General features: G+C 33.7%; 1 protein-coding gene and 1 pseudogene across 2 annotated transcripts; one reads left to right on the top strand and one right to left on the bottom strand.

Annotated features, from left to right (window-relative positions):
* Positions 1 to 4,283: 4,283 nt before the first annotated feature.
* Positions 4,284 to 20,091, bottom strand: LOC101250422 (uncharacterized). 2 transcript variants are annotated; one of them, XM_069286722.1, is made up of 5 exons: positions 19,956 to 20,091; positions 19,421 to 19,480; positions 17,609 to 18,136; positions 7,123 to 7,203; positions 4,284 to 4,692 (listed from the first exon to the last, which is right to left on the bottom strand). In XM_069286722.1, exons 1-5 carry the CDS (start codon positions 20,067 to 20,069, stop codon positions 4,663 to 4,665), a joined length of 813 nt encoding a protein of 270 aa, XP_069142823.1. In that variant the 5' UTR covers positions 20,070 to 20,091; the 3' UTR covers positions 4,284 to 4,662. The 2 variants fall into 2 exon arrangements, with proteins under 2 accessions (XP_069142823.1, XP_004243064.3); XM_004243016.4 differs by lacking the exon at positions 4,284 to 4,692 and having other exon boundaries at positions 6,069 to 7,203.
* LOC109120657 (flower-specific defensin-like) lies at positions 4,959 to 5,840 on the top strand (annotated as a pseudogene).
* Positions 20,092 to 21,400: the final 1,309 nt, after the last annotated feature.

Here is a 21,400-nt window from a genome sequence, read left to right as displayed (position 1 = left end):
TCATGGTTCGAAGACAAGACTATGGTCATTTTATTACTTTTGACGTCCTTTCAATTTTCAAACTTTGTTTGTGCTTTAGGGGTTTGTCCTAACCATATGTATTGTAGTAGAGGCTTTGACAGACATAGTTGATTTCTACATTATTTTAGTCATATAATCTTTTTATATTTCCTTAAGTATGAGTTGAAAGAATTCTGAGACTTGTACTTCATTCTTATGTTGAAATCTCTTTATTTGATATTCATAGTGTCATTCTTATATCAAGTGGCTTGTTTAGGGCCTCATGAGATCCTTTTCTTCATGTAATGTCTAAGGTGTACTTTAGATATCGTGACAAATAAGTATTATATAACAAAAGTTAAATATGGATATTTGAGTAACTGATGAATACTGGTAAGTTCATAAAAAATCCTATCTAGAAATACTGATTTTATAGATAAAACTGCAAGCTCAATATACTTCATACATAATGATTATTAAGAAAACTAAGTATGATATATTCAAGAATAAAAACGTAGATGCATACTCCTAAATGTTAAGGGATCATTTAACTTATATATTTTATTGAGTTTCCAACATATTTTAGCTACTTAAATTTGTTTGCACATCACAAAAGTAATTTCAAAGTAAAATCTTGACTGATTTTGTTTATATCTCCACAATTAATACATTTTCCCTCTATGTTGCCATGATTAAATTTTGAGAGAAAAATGAAAGTTCTATTTAATACAATTTACCACTTATGCTACTATGACTTTACAATTAACATACAAAGAATTAGAAAATTAATGTTATTTCCATTTTTTCCCTTATAACTTATAGATTTTTAGATTCCTTCATTATTGATATATAAATATAGACATCTATATAATGTCTTTTTCATCTAAACATTGCTCACTCTTTTCCTTCTTTCCCAATAAATTCACTAAGTTTAGCTCTTTTAACTTGAATCGTACGTTGAATAGAAATCCTTTTTGTTTGACAATTGAACAACAAAAGATTCTCCTGGAGAATGATGATCAAAATTTGTCAAATGGCAAACTTTTCATTGTATGTGGAATTCGAAAAGTGTATCTTAATTACTATTTCACACAGGATGGTAATTGGAGGTTTTATGATCGAACATATTTTATCTATGAGAACACAAGAAGATTGTGTTTTGACATAGAAGAACATGAAACATGGTCCTCTAAGTTCAATCAAATGATTGAATGCTTATATGTTCCTCTCATGTATCAACAAGAAATGGTTCATGACATTAATGATAAGGCCTTGTTGATTTTTCAAGAAAATTATACATCTAACAATATCTCAATCATCATTGACATAGCCCATTGTATTCCTCAGACAATTGCAAATATTTATCAACATCATGATCACGAGGAAGCTAATGAGGATGAGATAGGGTTAATAAAAGAACAAGTCGCGATGGATTTGATGACCTTGGAAGAAACTCGTGTGTTTGCGCCTGTAAATCCAACATCAAAGGATGCTATTGAAGGGCTTGAGAAGGTGAAAATAGAGACATTGAATGGTGACAAGGGTTTTGGTGAAACTTGTATGATATGTCTTGGCAAGTTGATTACAAAGGACATTGTTAAACTAACTCGTATGCCTTGCAAGCATGTTTTTCATGGAGATTGCATTATTCAATGGCTTGAAAAAAATCATGTTTGTCCCTTATGTCGCTTTAGAATGCCAATTGATAAACAAAATTAAAGCGTCTTATGTAGTGGTTGGCCTTATAAAGCTCTCACTAAGCCTTGCTTCCCTCTCTCATTCACTTATTAAGTGAAAAATAGTCGTCAACATTCTATATGTGACTTGATCGAGTCTATGCCCCATGGAGGGCTTTGTTTTTTTAATTGTTGTTTTGTTGTTATATTTGTTTGAAGAAGTTACTTATATGGTAAGAAAATAGATAGATCTTTACCATTTTATTGGATGTTCGAAAAGATATGGTAAGAGGGAAGACTTGTGGTCTTACCTCTTATATTTCCTATATTGAATAAGTAAGTTTGTTTTGAAATTAAATAATATTCTTCATTTTTTGATTTACTCTTCATAACTGTTGTTATTTTAATTGTATCTAGTTATTATCTTCATTTTGTTTTGCATGTTTTTCTTAAATTTGTTAAGAAAAAAAGCAAAAATTTTAAAATTCTTTATATATAGAGAAAACCAATTCATTCAAAAGGGTATTTTACAATTTAAAATTTTTTATGATCTATCATTTCTTAAGTCGTAATGACACCAGATCTAACTTGATAGGCGAACCATTTCACATTTTAATACATTTGTGTTGTCAATTTGTGAGTTTTACCGACTTGTCATGTAGAAAAGCATGTATCAAACAGGATTTTGAAGGTGGACATTGTAGCAAACTCTTAAGAAAGTGCCTATGCACTAAGATTTCAGTGTCAAAAGCAACATTAATAATGTTGATACATTAAAAGTTTTGACACATTATTAATCCTTTTGGAGTCTTGTATCAACTTTATGTATGTGTCAATGAAAAATGATCTATTACGGTCTTTAATTTTATGAATAAACTGTATTATAGTTATTTGATCACTTTCTGCTCCATTTTTATTTTTTGAACAAACCAGGATATCTAGTTTTGAACGAAATAAAGAGTGATCCAATGCAGGAGCTAATCTTCAAACACAGACGTACATATATATTAAGTATGTCAATATTAAACTTCTTTTTTATGTTTTTCTATGTACTTCGTGTTTGACACCCAAATTAAGGTTAAATTCATATTTAATTTGTGCAAGAAGTTTCATATTAAAGGGTAAAATTCTCTCTTGCAAATATTACTTTACTCTAGGTGATGATAAAGGAGGACATAATATCACGAATTTTTGTGGTTGGATTTATATCAAATCTTATGGTTATGCAAAGATAAGGAAAATTAAATGAAAGATGAATAATTTATGTTTCATGAAAGCTATATGACTGAAATTGTGTCCATGGCTTGGCCCAACTTTAGACATTTTGACCAAATTTTTTGCAACCCAATAGGGAAAACCACATCGAAAAATAAGTTGAAACCAACCTTTACTCACCTTTTCCCTTAAAGTTCAAGTTCTTGAAAAATCTTCAACTTTTGAAGTTCAAAACCAAGAATTTGATGTTTAAAATCATAAATTACAGATGGGCAATGAAGATTTAGGGTCACAAATACATACTCAAATAGTTAATCTCGAAAAAACCCTTTGGAATCACCTTTATCGAGCTCCCGAAGTTCAAAATGGTGAAATGGGGATGAGACCCTTACTTTTGGACACAATGAAACCATCAAAATACGGATCCGGGTTGTCTGTGACCCGAAACTCATGAAAATTGTAATAAAATAATTTCCACATGAAAATACCAAACTGCTCTCGGAAACTCTTAAAATTCAACTAAAGACCTCACCTGGGCCTATACTCATTCCCCGAATCCAATGAAATCTTTGAAATTCCAATCTGAACACCCAAACTCCAAACATTGATCAAAGTTAACTCTTGACCTAATTTCAATTGACCTTCCAACTCAAGGGTTCAATTCGACAAGATCCTGACACTAAAAATGACAACACTCCTTATATGTATGTAGAAAAACAGATACATAAGCATACATAAAAGAAACTGAAATAGTTCATGGTCCTACTTTTAAATCATGGTTCTAGCCATGGTAACTACCTCCTAAAATAACTAAAAAGTGAAATACAGAAAACTTATATAAAAATATTATAGTCCTAAAGAAACCAACTAAAATTCCTTGTTGCATTAGGAGCTGCAAATTCGAAATTGTGGCCTTAGGAACTCAAACTTGTTGACAAGAAGGGATTTCGTAAATACATCGGCTAGTTGTTCTTTAGATTTGCAGTAAACAAGAATCACTTCTCTTTTTTCTGCACGTTCCTCATGAAAAAAATCTTGTCGTTGTAGTGTTAGTCTTTCCATAGGACATCGAATTATGCGAAATAACTCTTGCAGTTTGATTATCAGCATGAATCTTAGTATTAGCCTTTTGTTTCATATGCAAATTAGAAAATATTTTTCTCAGCCATAAGGTTTGATGTACCGCTCCCATTGCTACAATAAATTCAACCTCTGTTGTGGATTGTTCCATAATTTTCTACTTGTGGGAACACCAAGAGGAAATCCTTGATTCTAGACTAAAGCAATATCATGAATAACTTTTCAAGTATTCAATGGATCCAAGCAAATCATGTTTGAGAATTCATACAACATTAAATTCTCACACTTGATGAATTCGACACCATATTCGACAGTACCCTTAATGTATCTTATAATTCTTATTCCGCTCGCAAATGTATTTCAGTAGCACAATGCACAAATCTAAGTAAAAGACTTACAACAAATAGAAATATCCGACCTTGCAACAATAAGATACATCAAACATCTAATCAAGCTTCTAAACTTTCCATCATCAATTTTATTAGTTCCACCCTCTTTGCTTAACTTCTCCTTTTGATTCATTGGTGTGCTTGTCGCCTTGCAATTTTCCGTATGGAGTTTCTTTAGCATCTCTCCAGCATCATTCTTTTGGTAGATACAAATTTCATCATAACCTTGCATATTTCCACTCCCAGAAAGTTTGACATCAGCCCCAGGTTTATCATCTCAAAGACTTGCAGCATTTTCTTCTTCAATTCTTCAACCAGCAATACATTGTTTTCTGTCACCAATAGATCATCAATATAAATGGAAACGATAAGAACATCAGTTCCTTTACGCTTGACATGAAGTGCAACTTCAAATACACTTTGTTCAAACCCCAAACTAAACAAGTGATCATCAATCCTGCTATACCAAGCTTTTGGAACTCGTTTTAAGCAAGATATATCCTTTTTAAGCAGATTCAATTATATTTTTAATTTTTCAAGAATCTTATAAATAACTCATTTGACTATCTGAAATTTTACCTTATTGGTGAGTGTACGATTCCCCGCATTATATTCTCCTACCCCATTTTTTTTAGAAAAAAGAAAAAAAGAAAAGAAAAGAAAGAAGAACATGTTAATTGAGTTTATGACCTACCAACAACCATTGGTTCACATATTATTGACCCATTCTTACAATTTCACTCCCTATAAATTACCTTCATTGTGTAACTGGTTTATTTGTAACTCTAAATTACATTCTTCTTATTATTAGAAAAAGACATTTCCAATCTTTTTCACTCATTAAAAGAGACTATGGCTCGTTCCATTTACTTCATGGCATTTCTGGTCTTGGCAATGTTACTCTTTGTTTCCCATGGTTTGTCTTCATCATTTATTCCTCTTAAATAATGTGTAAAATTACTCTATTTTTTGGTCAAAATATTAAGTACTCCCTCAATTCTAATTTATATAAGTTAGTTTGACTTGACATGAAGTTGTTTATGAAAGAAAGATTGACTTTTGAAAATTATAGTATAAAATAAGTAAACCTAAAGGATTGTGACTTATAACATGCTTTAAAGTTATTTGACAACTATGAAAAAAACTAAAATAATCTGTTTGTTTATATTCCTCGAAATATTATAGAAGCAATATTTCTTTCGATTACGTCTCTCTTATTCTAACATTTGTGAATGATTGCAGAGGTGTAAGCTCAGTAAATTTGCAAATACCCTAGCCAAACCTTCAAAGGATTATGTTTTACCGACTCTTCATGTACAAAAGCTTGTCTCACAGAGGAGTTTACAGATGGACATTGTAGCAAACTCCTAAGAAAGTTCCCATGCACAAAGATTTGTATATTTGATAAAAAATCAAATGAAGTTAAAACAACTTTGGGTTAAGTGAAGCTTTGCTTGAATAAGAGATTATGATGGAGTAATTAAGTGAGATTAACTAAGGATTTGAGTGTCAAAAACAAAATTAATAATGTTTTATTATTGGCCTTCAGTATCCATTTGACACAATAAATAAGTTGTGACACCTCGTTAATCCCTTTGGAATATTGTAACAACTTTATGTATGTTTTAATGAAAAATTATTCGTACGAACTATGTATTACGCTTACTTGATCACTTTTTGTTACGATTCATTTTCTGAACAAACCAAGTTATCTAGTTTTGAATGAAATGCATAGTGATTCTAAGCAAGATCCTTCAAATGCAGACGTACATAGCATGAATGGTAAACTTTGTTGACATGAAACATAATATTTTTCAAAAATCACAAACAACCACAGTGCTAAGTAGAGGATCAGCAGCCCCTTTAAGAAAAGCTCCTTTGTCCTTAACTTGAATGAGATAATCCATAGCTCTCTTTGTGATGATTTCCCCTGGGATTAGCATTGGGATACCTGGAGGGAAAGGGCATATAAATTCTCCACAAACTTCCCCGATACATTTTTCAAAATTCACTTTCTTTTTCTTAGCAAAAAAGGCTTCTCTTGGTGTACAACTCATGTAAACTTCTCCAAATGGCACCCTATCCGTACCATGATCTATTTTGATAATCTCTCTTTCTTCTTGCAAGAAGTTGATTGATAAATATTTCAATCCACTAACAAGTCTTTGAGTATGTTCTTTATTTGTTCCTAAACTAAAGGCTAATGTGAAAGATTGAGTTCCAATAAGTTCTGGCTCAATTCCATGACTTGTTGACAATATGTTATATGCTTCTAAACCCGACAAGCCAAGTTCTTGTACGCCAATTGTCATCCTCAAAGGATCCATAAAAGAGAAATTGTTGGAGAAACATGAGAGATCCAAAAGTAAGACTCCAGGAATGTGGTTTATTAGTTCTTTCACTTGTTGGACTAGTTCCATTACTTCATTGAAAAGGGTGTTTGGATTTTTACTTAATTCATCTCTAGTTGCATCCAAGGAAGCTAATAAAAGCAAATTTGGACTAGTGGTTTGTAAAGATTGAAGACATTTGTGCACTCTATCTCTATCGATGCGATCCCCGGATAAGTGTAGCATTGATGATTGGGAAAATGAGCACAAAACTTTGTGTGTAGATTGTATGACAAGATCTGCTCCTTGAGAAAGAGCTGTTTTAGGCATATTAGGATGAAATTGGAAGTGAGACCCATGTGCTTCATCCACAATTAGAGGGATACCATGAGAATGACATATTTGAGATATCTCAGAAATATTGCTACATACTCCATTATAAGTTGGTGATGTAATAAATACTCCTGCTGCCTTTTTGCCCTCCTGTTCCAGTTCTGCAATTGCTATTTTCACCTGAACAATATGGAAACAATATCTAACATATTTTTACCGCAAAATTCATTGCTAATTTTATTTGATGATGAATTATCATTATATTATGTTAGTTACGAGCAATTTACGACAGATCAACAATAAGTTAGTAGCTCATTTCAGTTTAATTTATTGTTTGTAGTGAGTGTATCTAATGTTTATATGTTAGAAAACTATATGCACAACGGAAACATACCAGAATCATACAACTTACATGAATAATAGACAACACGTTGTTTATGCTAGAACAACTACAATCATGATATAACATATAAAACTTTTTGAATTTAATTTCAGAAATTACCCTCAAGTGAATCCACACGTTAGTCGGCAAACTACAACCATCAAGCAAATCTACAAGGTAGTCCACGAACTAGACCACAGTTCTGTGGTCTTCTACAGTGATTTCAAGTTCACTTCTGAAATATCTTAACACTTGGGTTGACAAGTATTTTATAGAAAAACTTCTCTTCTTTAAAGGGATTGAAAAATCTCTATTTATAGAGATTTCTTCCTAGTCCAAGGAGAAGGAATACTATGTCTTTCCTTAGAATAGAAAGATATGTACATCTCTCTTTCGTTAAAAAAAGAAAAAGTCACACCCTTCTCCCTTTCGTTAGAATAGAAAAAGTTATATACTTCTCACCTTTCCTTAGAACGGTAACACCTCAAAACTAGAAAAAACTAGAAAAGAGTTTAAAATCTGAAAATACTTATTTTTGAAAAGAAAAAGAAAATCAGGAAAATTTGTATATGTTAGGAAAGTGAGTTTTGATCATTTTCAAACGACCAACTCCCAACTGAAGATGAGTTAGGAGTAGTTCCAGATATGGTTACAAAGACCTTATAATCTTTCCAACGCCGCTGAGTTTGCACGATTTGGATCTCGTATGAGTGAGTTATGTCTTTTGGAAGTTGGGCTATCGGATTAAGGAAAGTCCAATCAAGATACGGGAAGAGCCCAAGTTGTCTATTCCTTACCTAAATTAATTTATTCGATTTAGGGATTAAATTGGGGTAAAAACAAGACTTTATTCGGTTTAGGAAAAAAGAGAATTCACGCTAGGGCTTGGAGAAAGGAGGAGAGAAGAGAAGAAGAAAGAGGGCAAGATTCGCCAAGATCGTCGAATTAACTTGAGGATTTCGTCGGGGGTGATCCCTAAAAAGGTATGTGAGTCTTCCATAATGCTGGGTTCGTTCACCCACGTGCCAAGCATGTTTGATTCACTGTGATTTCATCCTAAAAGATTGAATTTTTGATTTCTTGAATGTGGTTCTTGAATTGCTTTCGTTCTTGAATATGAGTTGAAGTTTATGAATTTCTTGAGGTATAAAGTGTTGTTTCTTGAGTTTTTTAGATTAGATCCTTGTATATATGAATTGGGTACATAGATATAAGGTAAATTTTAGAAAAGAAATTGAATTAGAACGATTTACGGTCAGGAAAGCGAGATTAAAATTCATCAAGAATCACCTGGTCAGGGCCAGGCACGGCGCGCCAGCAGTGCGCCAGAAAGGAGTCTCAATCAAATGAGGTTGGCGCGGCGCACCCAAAATGCGCCTGAATTGACGTTTTTTGCTCAATTTTCGTAATTCATTCTCATTAGGATTTTTAAAGTGTTTGAACACTTCCTAATGATTCTAACTACTCTAAATGATTTCTAATCATATAGAAATAATCCAGAAACATGAATTTCAACCTTGAATCCATAACCTCAAATTCAAGGAAAGGTTAGAGCCAAATCTAGAAAGTTCTTAGAGTCCTTTCAAGAAGTCTCTCACAAATAATTTTATAGTTGATTTAAGACTTAAAGATAGGTTGATTAAATAGTAATGATAAGAAGAACAAGTTCCTTTCAAGTTTCATAAGTCTATCAAAACCATTTTAATGTCGTTTCAAGACTTGAATTTGAGTTCAGTTCAGAGCATAGTGAAGTTTTTTCTTCAAAGTAGTATATGAGGACTAAGTATTTCCCATAGAAGTATAAAATGTTATCACATGTAAAAAGAATGGAAATTGAGATGTCCAAAGATCCTTTTCTCTAGTTTTCCAAAAAGAGTAATAGTTTTTTAAATGAAGCAAGCAGGGAAAGCTTACCAAAATAGCTTTTAAGCTATGTTTTTAGTACTAATCTCATATCACAGAAGAAGTATGTTATAATAACATAAGAGCCAGTATATTTAGGGAGTAGTATTGAGCATCGAATTGGGGACGATCATGAGTTCAAAAAACTCATATCTCCATAAAACCATGTAGCCACCATGGGTAGAAAATGGACATACTTTTCAGATGAACTCTTTTCATAGTAGACTATTGGATCCATTAGGCAATTCAGGTCTTATACCTTTGGCCGGGTATAGGATGCACTGAAAGCGTTAGGTAAATCGTTGTATCATCACTATAACTCTTAAGTGATGGTTATCGGTTAGAGAAACTCACATAGAAGTTATATGTATTTATATATACATTAGTTTATTTCTATTTTTACATACATCCAGAGTTATTTGTATCCTTGTATACATTCAGAGTTTACAACATGCTTTTAGAAAACTTTTCTTTATATCGCACTTGCTTTTAAATTGCTTTGTATTGAAATGAGTCAATATTATTGAGGTATGTTATTCATGAGTTGAGCAGAGACAAGATAAGTATTGCTTCTTACTCTTTTCAAGCTTAAGTTGTTTTAGCATCCAACTCTCATACTTGTACATTCAATGTATTAATATCTGTTAGCCTGCATCGTATCATGATGCAGAGCAGGTAACGAGGACTGGCATCTAGCGCACCGTTGATCCAGTTGAGCAATCCAAAGTTAGTCAGTGAGCCTCATTGTATTTCAGAGGACGTCTTTTATTGCTCTCTAGTTAATTCATTTGGATGTTGTGGGGTTCGTCCCAACATCCATCTTAGTCTTTTTAGAGGATTCATAGTCAGTTAGTAGTTCAGTTTTCTTTACACTATTATTTCAAACATTGTTCAAAGACTTGAGTTCCATTTGAGCTATGTACTTATATATATATTTTTAGCTATATTTCTTATGTTTAAGACTTCCGTTGAGTTAAGTAAGCCAGTCCAAGGGTCCGCTCAAGTCCTGGAATGGTCATTAAGTATCGTCCACGCCCAAGGTGTAGGCTCGAGGGGTGACAAACTTGGTATTAGAGAAAAGAGTTCAAGAGTCCTAATGAGTCTATGAAGTCATGTCTGTAGAGTCCTGGTTATCGGTGTGAAGCGCACCACCTCTTTAATTAGGAGGCTGCAATATTTAGGAAATTCTTTACTTCTTTCATATTCCTTTCATACGTTAGAGTTTATGTCTAAAAGTTTCTCTCTATTTTGTGCTTGCATGTGTGTTCAAATAACTATGCCTTCACGAAGAGCAACAAGAGGTCGTCCAGTTAGAAGGAATGTTGAGGAACAAGGGTACCCAACGCACCTGAAGTGCAACCCCAAGGAGAAGTCACTAATGCCGAATTTAGAGAGGCAATTAAGATGCTGAGTCAGGGTGTGGCAAATTAGGTTGTTCAGGAAAGAGGAGTTTGACAAGAAGGGGCGGACACTTTAAGGATTCGTGAGTTCTTGAGGATGAATCCCCCAAGTTTCACTGGTTTGAGCACTGGTGAGGATCTAGAGAACTTCACTAAGGAACTGTAAAAGGTGTTTGAAGTGATGCATGTTGCTGACACCGAGAGAGTTGAACTATCTGTTTAACAACTCAAAGGTGTTGCTAGAATTCCGTTTGATCAGTGGAAAGATGGCAGAGATGCAAATGCACCACCTACGAGTTGGACTTGTTTTGAGAAGGCCTTCTTGGGGAGTTTCTTTCCCAAAGAATTGAAAGAGGAAAAGGTACGTGATTTCCTCACACTTAAGTAGGATTCTCTCAGTGTTCATGAGTATGGGTTAAAGTTCACCCAACTATCTTGTTATGCTCCGTAAATGGTTAAGGACATGAGGAGTAGAATGAGTTTGTGTGTTACTGGATTATGTCGTTCTTCTAGGAAAGAGTTTCGGGCAGTAATGCTTGTTCGGGACATGGACATTTCAAGGTTGATGATCTATGTGCATCAGGTATAGAAAGAAAAAGAAAATGAACAGAGAGGAGTTCAAGAATAAGAGAGCTAAAACATGGAATGAGTTCGGCAAGCAGAAGAGTAATGTCAAACGGTCATCCTTTCGACAGAAACCAAAAGGTCCCGCTCCATCATCTGCTAGTGCACCTACACCTAAGAACAAGGGTGAGTACTATCGTCAAAATTCCATGGTTAAACCTGAATATTCACAGGGTAGTGTGGTGCAAGGGGGTAGTAAGCCTCCTGAGTACAAAAGTGTGGTAGAAACCACTCTGGTGTTTGTCGTGAGGACTCCACTGGTTGTTTCAAGTGCAACCACTCTGGTGTTTGTCATGAGGACTCCACTAGTTGTTTCAAGTGCGGTCATATCGGGCATTTCAGGAGAGAGTGTCAAAAGAATAAGCAAGAAAATGGTAGTAGGGAAATAGAGCCCAATCTTCATTAGATGCTCCACCAGACAGGGATGCACCTTGAGGAGCTACTTTTGGTACTAGCAGGGGAACAAACTTCTTGTATGCTCTCAACAACCACCAAGAGCATGATAATTCGCCAGATGTTGTCACTGGTATGATTAAAATCTTTGACTTTACTGTATATGAATTGCTAGACCCAGGAGCGAGTTTATCTTTTGTAACTCCATATGTTGCCATGAACTTTGATATTATTCCTAAGAAACTTAGTGAACCATTTAGTATTTCACACCTGTTGGTGAGTCCATTCTATCAGAAAGAGTCTATCCTGGTTGTCCCGTTCCCGTTAATCACAAAAGTACCATGGCTGATTTAATTGAGTTAGACATGATAGACTTTGATGTCATTCTTGGTCGGGATTGCTTACAGCTTGTTATTCCTCAGTTGATTGTATAACTCGAGTAGTCAAGTTTCAGTTTCCAAAATGAGTCTGTCTTAGAGTGGAAAATCACTTCAGCAGTGCCTAAGGGTCGTTCAATTTCGTACCTTCAGGTGAGGAAGTTAGTTTCTAAAAGGTGTGTCTATCACTTAGTTCGAGTTAATGGCTCTAGTGTTGAGATTCCTCCTAGACAGTTCCAGTAGTAAAACAGTTTTCAGAAGTCTTTCAAGATAATCTTGTTGAAGACCCTCTTGAGAGAGATAGACTTTGGTATAAATATTCTTCTAGATACTCGTTCTATCTCTATCCTGCCATATTAGATGGCTACAACAGAGTTATAAGAATTGAAGAAAAGTTGAAAGATCTGTTAGATAAGGGTTTTATTCGACCAAGTGTCTCACCTTAGGGGCGCACTGGTCTTGTTTGTGAGAAAGAAATATGGTTCCCTTAGAATGTGTATAGATTACCGTTAATTGAACCAGGTTACCATCAAGAATAAATATCCTCTTCCAAATATTGATGATATTTTCTATCAATGTCACGGTGCTTCTTGTTTTTCAAAGATTGACCTCAAATTAGACTACCATCAGTTGAAAGTTAGGGAATGTGACATTCAAAAGACAACTTTCAGAACTAGATATAGGCATTATGAGTTGTTGGTCATGTCCTTTAGGTTGACCAATGCACTAGCGGCATTCATGGACATTATGAATAGATTCTTCAAACCTTATTTTGATATGTTTGTTATCATCTTAATCGATGACATATTAATCTATTCAATGAATGAAGAAGATTATGCTAGTCACCTCAAGATAGTTCTCCAGACCTTGAAGGATAGAGAATTGTATGCCAAGTTCTCCAAGTGTGAATTTTGGCTTGAGTCTGTGGCCTTCTTGGGTTATATATTTTTAGGTGCTAGTATTAGAGTGGATACCCAGAAAATTTAGGTAGTACAGAATTGGCCTAGATCCACATCTCCAACTAATATTAGGAATTTTTTGGGCTTGGCTGGCTACTATAAGAGATTTGTAGAAGGTTTTTTTCGTTTATTTCGTCTCCATTAACAAAGTTGACTCAAAGAACAATGAATTTTAAATGGTCTGAATCTTGTGAGAAAATCTTTCAACAGTTGAAGGAGAGGTTGACTAATGTACTAGTTTTGACTTTACCAGAAGGTACTCAAGGTTTTTTGGTGTATTTTCATGCATCTAGAGTAGGTTTGGGTCCTGTGTTAATGAGGAATGACAAAGTTATAGCGTATGCCTCTAGGCAGTTGAAAGTTCATGAGAAGAATTACCCAACCTATGACTTAGATTTGGCTGTTGTAGTTTTCGCCTTGAAGATATGGCATCACTATTTGTATGGTGTTCATGCTTATGTATTCACTGGTCATAAAAGCCTACAATATGTGTTCACTTAGAGAGAGCTTAATCTTACACAAAGTAGGTGGTTAGAATTGCCCGAGGATTATGACATGAGTATTCTTTACCACCCAGGTATGACTACTGTGGTTGCTGATGCCTTAAGCAAGTTGCCTATGGGTAGTACCGCCCATCTTGAAGAGAAGAAGAAAGAACTAGCAAAAGATGTACATAGACTTTCACGCTTACGAGTCCGACTCATGGATTCCACAAAAGGAGGAATAGTGGTGACAAATAGGGTTGAGTCATCATAAGTGCCAGAAGTGAAAGAGAAGCAAAAGCAAGATCCCATTTTGCTTGAATTGAAGGCAAATGATCATGAGCAAAGAGTGTAGGATTTTAAACAAATGGGAGATGGTGCATTGAGATATCAAGGTATATTGTGTGCACCTATGATGGATGGACTTCAAGAGAGTATCATGAAGGAAACTCATAACTCCAGATATTTCATTTAACCTGGTTCCACAAAGATGTACTACGATTAGACAGAAGTATATTGGAGGAGCTGTATGAAGAACGCCATTGCTGAATTTGTTGCCAAGTGCTCGAATTGCCAACAAGTTAAAATAGAGCACCAAAGGCCTAGATGTTTGGCTCAGAATATAGAACTTCCAAAATAGAAGTGGGAGATGATTAATATGGATTTCATCACAGGTTTACCCAGATCTTGTAGGCAGAATGATTCTATTTGGGTGATTGTCGATAAAATGACAAAATCAACCCACTTCTTTCCATAAAGACTACTCATTCGGCAGAGGATTATGCTAAATTGTATATTCAAGAGGTGGTAAGACTTCATGGAGTTCCGGTCTCCAAAATTTCACATAGCGGTGCATAATTTACTGCACAATTTTGGAAACCCTTTCAGAAAGGTTTGGATTCAAAGGTGAACTTAAGTACTGTCTTTAATCCTCACACTGATAGAAAAATAGAGCGTACAATTCAGACATTAGAAGATAATTAAGGTCATGCGTGATCGATTTAATAAGGAGTTGGGATGATTACCTACCTCTCATTGAGTTTGCTTACAAAATATACCACTCTAGCATCCAAATGGCTCCTTATGAAACTCTTTATGGGAGAAGATGCAAATATCCTATTCGATGGTTTGAAGTTGGTGAAGCAGGGTTGATAAGAACAGATTTATTCACCAAGTTATGGAGAAGGTGAAGGTGATTACGGAGAGATTGAAAACGGCAAGAAGTCGTCAAAATCCTACCTTGGTGTTAGGAGGAGGCCGTTAGAGTTCGAAGTAGATCATTGGTTGTATCTAAAAGTTTCACCCATGGAAAATGTTATACGATTTTATAAGAAGCGGAAACTCAGTCCTCGGTATATTGGACCTTATCGCATAGTCAAGATGATTGACAATGTAGTTTATGAGTTGGAGCTACCACAAGAGTTAACAGAAGTTCATCCGGTGTTTCACATCTCTATGCCGAAGAAGTGCATGGGTGATCCTTCATTGATAATTCCAATTGAAAGTATTAGAAACAATGATAGTTTATCTTATAAATAGATTCCGGTTGAGATCTTAGATCGCTAAGTTTGCAAGTTTAGAACAAAAGAGGTAGCATCAGTCAAGGTCCTTTGGAGGAACCAATTTGTTGAAGAATATTTTTGGGAAGCTGAAGAGGACATGAATAAGAGACATCCACATCTCTTTAAATCCAGAGAAAATGCAGACAGTACTATCTAGTTATGTGTGAGCATGTTATTGTAGCAATTTCTTGTTTAGTGTTTGAACTTCAAATTACTACCCTTAGTCTAGTATGGATAATTTCATTCGAGGATGAATGTTCCCAAGGGGAGATATTGTAACACCTCGCAACTAGAAAGAAATAGGAAAGAGTATACAAACTGAAAATACTTATTTTTGAAAAGAATAAGAAAATCTCGAAAATTTATCCTAGTTAGAAAAGTGAGTTTCGATCATTTTCAAAACTACTGTAACTCCTAGATCATGATGATTTAGGAGTAGTTAAATATATGGTTGGAAAGTCCTTAGAATAACCATTTTAACGCCGCCGAGTTTGCGTGATTTTGATACCGTATGAGTGAGTTATGGCTTTCAGAAGTTGGGCTATGGATCAAGAAAAGTCCAATCCGGATTTAGGAATGGCAAAGTTGTATTTTTCCTACCTAATTTAATTAATTTGTTTTAGGTATTAAATTGGGGTAAAAACAAGACTTCATTTAGTTTAGAAAAATGAGAATTCACGTTAGGGCTTGGAGAATGGACAATTAAGCCTCTCTAAAGTGTTTTAATACTTCCTAATGATTCTAACTGCTCTAAATGACTTCTAATCATATAGAAATCATCAAGAAACATGAATTACAACCTTGAATCCATAACCTCAAATTCAAGGAAGGTTTAGAGCCACGTCTAGAAAGTTCTTAGAGTCCTTTCAAGAAGTCTTTTACAAATAATTTTAAACTTATTTTAAGACTTAAAGATCAAATTGAGTAAATATTAAAGATAAGAACAATAAGTTCATTTCAAGTTTCATAAGTCTATTAAAAAAAATTAATGTCATTTCAAGACTTGAGTTTGAGTTCAGTTCCGAGTATAGTGAAGTCTTTTCTATTTCACAAGAGTATGAAATGTTTTCACCTTTAAAAAGAATGGAAATTGAGATTTCCAAAAATCCTTCGGGGTAGTTTTCAAAAAAGAGTATAGCTTATTAAATGACGCAAGCAGAGTAACTAAGACTCCCAAGATAAACTTTTAGCTAAGTTTTTTAGCGCTAATCTCAAATCACATAAGTAGTAAGTTTTAATAACATAAGAGCAAGTATATTTTGGGAGTAGTATTGAGCGTCAAATTACGGACGAGCATGAGTTCAGATAACTCACATCTCCCAATAAAATCATGTAGCCACCATGTGTAGAGGGTCATACTTTTTAGATGAACCATTTTCATAGTAGACTACTGGATCCATTAGGCAGTTCAGGTCTAATACCTTTGGTCGGGTATAGGATGTGGTGGCAGCATGAGGTAGATTGTTGTATCATCACTATAGCTCTTAAGTCATAGTTTTGGCTTAGAGAAACTCCCACAGAAGTTTAATGTATTTATAAATATATACATCCGTTTATTTGTATTTTTACATACATATTAGAGTTTTTTGTATCTTTGTATACATTCAAAGTTTACAACATGTTTTTAAACACCTTTTGTTTATATTTCACTTGCTTTTGAATTGCTTTATTTTGAAAAGAGTCAGTAATATTGAGTTATGTTATTCATGAGCTGAGAAGATCCAAGGTAAGTGTTGCTTCTTACTCTTTTCAAGCATAAGTTGTTTTAGCATTCCAACTGGCATACTTTTATATTCAATGTTTTGATGCCAATTGGCCTGCATCGTATCATAATGCAGGCGCACATAACGAGAATCAACATCTAGCGCACCGTTAATCCAGTTGAGCAATCCATAGTCAGTGGGTGAGTCTCCTTGCATTCCGGAGGACATCTTTTATTATTTTCTAGTTAATACATTTGGATGTTGTGAAATTTGTCCCAACATCCATCTTAGTCATTTTAGAGGCTTCGTAAACAGTTAGTAGTTCAGTTGTCTTTACACTATTTTTCGAAACATTATTCAAAGACTTGAGTTTCTATTTGGGCTAAGTACTTATATATATATCTTCGAGCTATATTTTTTATGTTTAAGTCTTCCACTGAGTTAAGAAAGTCAGGAAAAGGGTCCACTCGAGGCCAACAATGGTCATTGAGCGTCGGTCACGTCTAGGGTGTAGGCTCGGGGTGTGACAAACTTGGTATCAGAGCACAGAGTTCAAGAATCCTAGGGAGTTTATGGAGACGTGTATGTTGAGTCCTGGTTATCGGTGTGAAGCACGCCACATCTATAATTAGGAGGCTGCAACATTTAGGAAATTCTTCACTTCTTTCATATTTCTTTCGTGCGTTAGAGTTTTTCTCTAAAAGTTTCCTTCAACTTTGTCTAATATGATATCTATGTCCTACAATTTTTAGTGTGCACAAACATACATCTAAACTTGTAGAAGGTTGAACAAGTAATTACCTGTGAGGGGGTAACACCTCCAGCAGTATCCCATTGAAGATTATATTCAGGAAGAATGTACTTTGGTAAAGCACCACAAAGTACCATTGCTGAAGTGGCTGAAACATGTGAGTTTCTTGCAAGGATTAAGGTATCACCAGGTGAACAAGTTGACATAATTGCTGCTAAAATTCCACAAGTTGTCCCACAAACTATGAACCATGTTTGAGATGCACCAAAGAGGTCAGCAGCCATTTTTTGTGCTTCTAATAAAGGACCAGTTGGATAACCATATCTATCAAGCTCTGGGAGCTCAGTTGCATCATGAAGAAATGGACCAATACCGATAACATCGACTAGTGAAGATGGTGCAGTCATGCCTCTTTTGTGACCTTGAAAATGGAAAGGTGCTGAATTTTTCTTGACTGATGTTTTTATGGCATTCACTAAAGGTGGGAGTTCTTTAGTTTCTTTTCTTTTGACTTCATCTTGATCTGATAGGGTTGTTCCTTCCTGCTCTCTTGGTCCCATGATCAAACTATCATGCTCCTGTGAAATGTTTTTCATAATATTTAAAAATTTTATTTTATTTTTGTATGGGGATGGTGGAGGTATGGGGTAGAGTAAAAAAAAGAATCTAATTTAAGGTATGAGGAGAGTTTTGAAAAGTGTTTATCTTAATGAGAAAAATAAGTTGATTTGGAACAAATTTCCAAAAATAGAAGAATTGGAAAATATTTTCATTCATACCAAGCACACCCTAACAGTCAATTATTATTATGTAAAAATAAATAAAATAATTTGATTAAAAGATATAACATGAGTTTCTTCCTTTTTCTTGAAAGTGTATTTGAAATAATCTTCAAATTGTAGAGAGTAGAGTGTGTTAGAATTGTGAAATTAGATGTTTCTCTCATTCTACAATCTTTCATTTGTTTAATTGGAGAAGGGCTTAAAATACCTCTCAAGTATTTGAATTGGTACAATATCATCCTCCATTCACCTTTCAGTCTTAAAATATCCTTGTCGTTCACCTTTTGACTCAAAAATACCTTTATGTCTAAGGATTATACTTCAATATTGTACCAAATCTCATTGTTTCAGGTCGTTTTAGGTCATTTTCCATTAAATTAATTTGAAGTTACTCAATATATAAACTTACATAATTGACTTTATTTTGAATTTATTGTAGATTAAAATTAAATGAGGTTAGGCATCTACTCTCTAAAGCCCCCCACCCCACCCCCTCCCCGCACTTCTTATCTCTTTAGTTTTTTTTTCTATTTGGATCTTTTTCACCATTAATTTTTTTTTTCAATTTATGACAAACAAAAGAGAAAAAAAGGAGAAAAATAATGATGCATTCAAATAGAACTAATTAGTTCATTCAAAGAAACATGATTAGGCAAATATGTATGAATATTGCATTTTTCTTTTGTGTGTACCTAAAATTCAAAATAAAAGAATAAAAATAATTATTCTCTTATCCCAGCCTCATCCCACTATAGAAATAATACAAATTGAAAGAATATATAAACATGTGAGTTCAATTCAAGTTTGAGTCCCGGATATTGTAATTAAGAATAAAAAATTTAAAAAAGAGAATAAAAGAGAAAATGAACAAGGCATTTGAATAATTGATAGAAAATTTTATATTAATAAAAATAATAATTTTTTTTAGATGGACAATCAGTTGAGGTGGGCATGAATTTTAAGTGGATCCTCATTTATGACTTGGGTTCCGTTATAATAGGTTTTTCAAATTCATAAACTTTTAACTCAAGAATATATGAAACACTAAAATAATATAAAAGAGGGAAAATAGCAATCAACCAGTTGCTCAGGAGTGGCCCTTCTTGTTATGGATTGCTTGACAAAAGTTGATCCATAGCCCTACATATATAAATACATGTGTTGAAACGATAATAAACGATTAGTAGTTGATAAAAAGATATTGATAAATATTTATTTTCTATTAAAATATCCTTATAAACATATTAATGATATACATTTCAAAGTATATTTTGCATTTAAGAAGTGTGAATGATGAAAAAAATGATATACTATAAAAATTACCTAAAGAAAAGGAATATTAGATAACGCTAAAAAGTTAAATCAAACAAAATATTCTTATAAATCATATAAACATACGTAAAGCTGATCAATTTTTAATTGATTTTGATTTAAAAACACTTTCAATATGTATCAAATGCATAAATAGATAAAAATGTCAATTAATTAAACAAAAACACTCTACTTATACTGCTAATATTTTCTTGTTTATAGTTTTGCCAAAACCATGAGATCCCTATATGTACAAGGTATAAAAAATTATTATCTGTATTTGAAGGGAGAAAGAAGTACTTACAATTTTATGGAAGGGAGAAATTATTGATAGAAACATTCTGATAGAGTAATATGAGGAGGAAAAAGTAGATGAATGATTTGATACCATAAATAGAAAGTACTCTTGTACATGCATTTATTAGATCATAGAACTCTTAGATTTGTTTACTATTCAAACTGAAAAAATCTTTTTACTATTCATGCATTATATAAAACTAATGGTAGTTAATAACGTTGATGGCCACTCAATATCAATTATTTTCATAGAAAGTCACTCAATTTTCATTTTCACCTCAAAAGTCACTCAAATATAATATTTTTGCGTAGAAAGTCACGCAACTTTCATTTTCAACTCAAAAGTCACTTAACTATGACTTCTTTGCACAGAAATTCACTCAACCTATCTAATTATTTTTTCATTAAAATTTAGCGACATGAAATTTTAATTATTAACTAAAATTTTAAGAATCAAATATCTATATCCATTTAATGAACCTCTCCATTTAACCCGACCGGCTAAAAATAAAATATTGGACATTTTATTTTACCATTAATTCCCTAAATCATTCTCCCTTGTCTCCCACATTCTTTTAGAGAATTAATGGTAAAATAAAATGTTCAATGGGGAATGATTTAGGGAATTAATGGTAAAATAAAGTATTTAATATTATATTTTTAGCGGGTTGGATTGAATGGCCGGGTCATTAAAATTTTTGTTAATAACTAATATTTCATGTGACTAAAATTTTAATGAAAAACAATTAAATAGTTTGAGTGACTTTCTATACAAAGAAGTCATAGTTGAGTGACTTTTGAGTTGAAAATAAAAGTTGAGTGACATTCTGTGCAAAGAAATCATAGTTGAGTGACTTTTGAGTTGAAAATAAAAGTTGAGTGACTTTCTGTGAAATCAATTGATAGTTAAGTAACCATCAAAGTTATTAACTCAAAAGAATAGGGTACGATATATTCTACAAATTCAACCCCATATCTTTTGAGTAGAGCCAACACATTAGGCTTGTATACAGGTGCAATTCATATTTCCTGTGTGGTTTGCCAGCTTTTACACAATTGGGGATTTATCTAATGTACACAAGTGCTCACCCAAAGGGCAGACACTGTGGCAAAAGGTATAGTAGCCGCAGGTTATCCTTGGACGTTCACCGCCCCTCCCCCCCCCCACCCCAAAAAAAAAACATGCAATTTATATCTATATCCATATATATAGCTAAGAGCTATTTAACAACGAACTAGATGAGAATTATAAATAAAATATGTAGCTAATGCCATATTTCTTAGTAGAGCGATCTTACGAACTAATTAAGTTCTTTGGAGTGTTCTTATAGGTTATGTTTGGTATGAACGACAATGTTTTCCTCGAAAACAAGTAGATTTTTGACTTATTTTTTCATGTTTGGTTGGTGAGTAGAAAATATTTTTCGAAAATGATTTTCTGGGGGGGGGGGG

Source organism: Solanum lycopersicum, chromosome 7, assembly GCF_036512215.1.
Source record: "Solanum lycopersicum chromosome 7, SLM_r2.1".
In the NCBI taxonomy this organism is placed as follows: domain Eukaryota; kingdom Viridiplantae; phylum Streptophyta; class Magnoliopsida; order Solanales; family Solanaceae; genus Solanum; species Solanum lycopersicum.
This window is presented reverse-complemented; position numbering and strand designations above follow the sequence as displayed.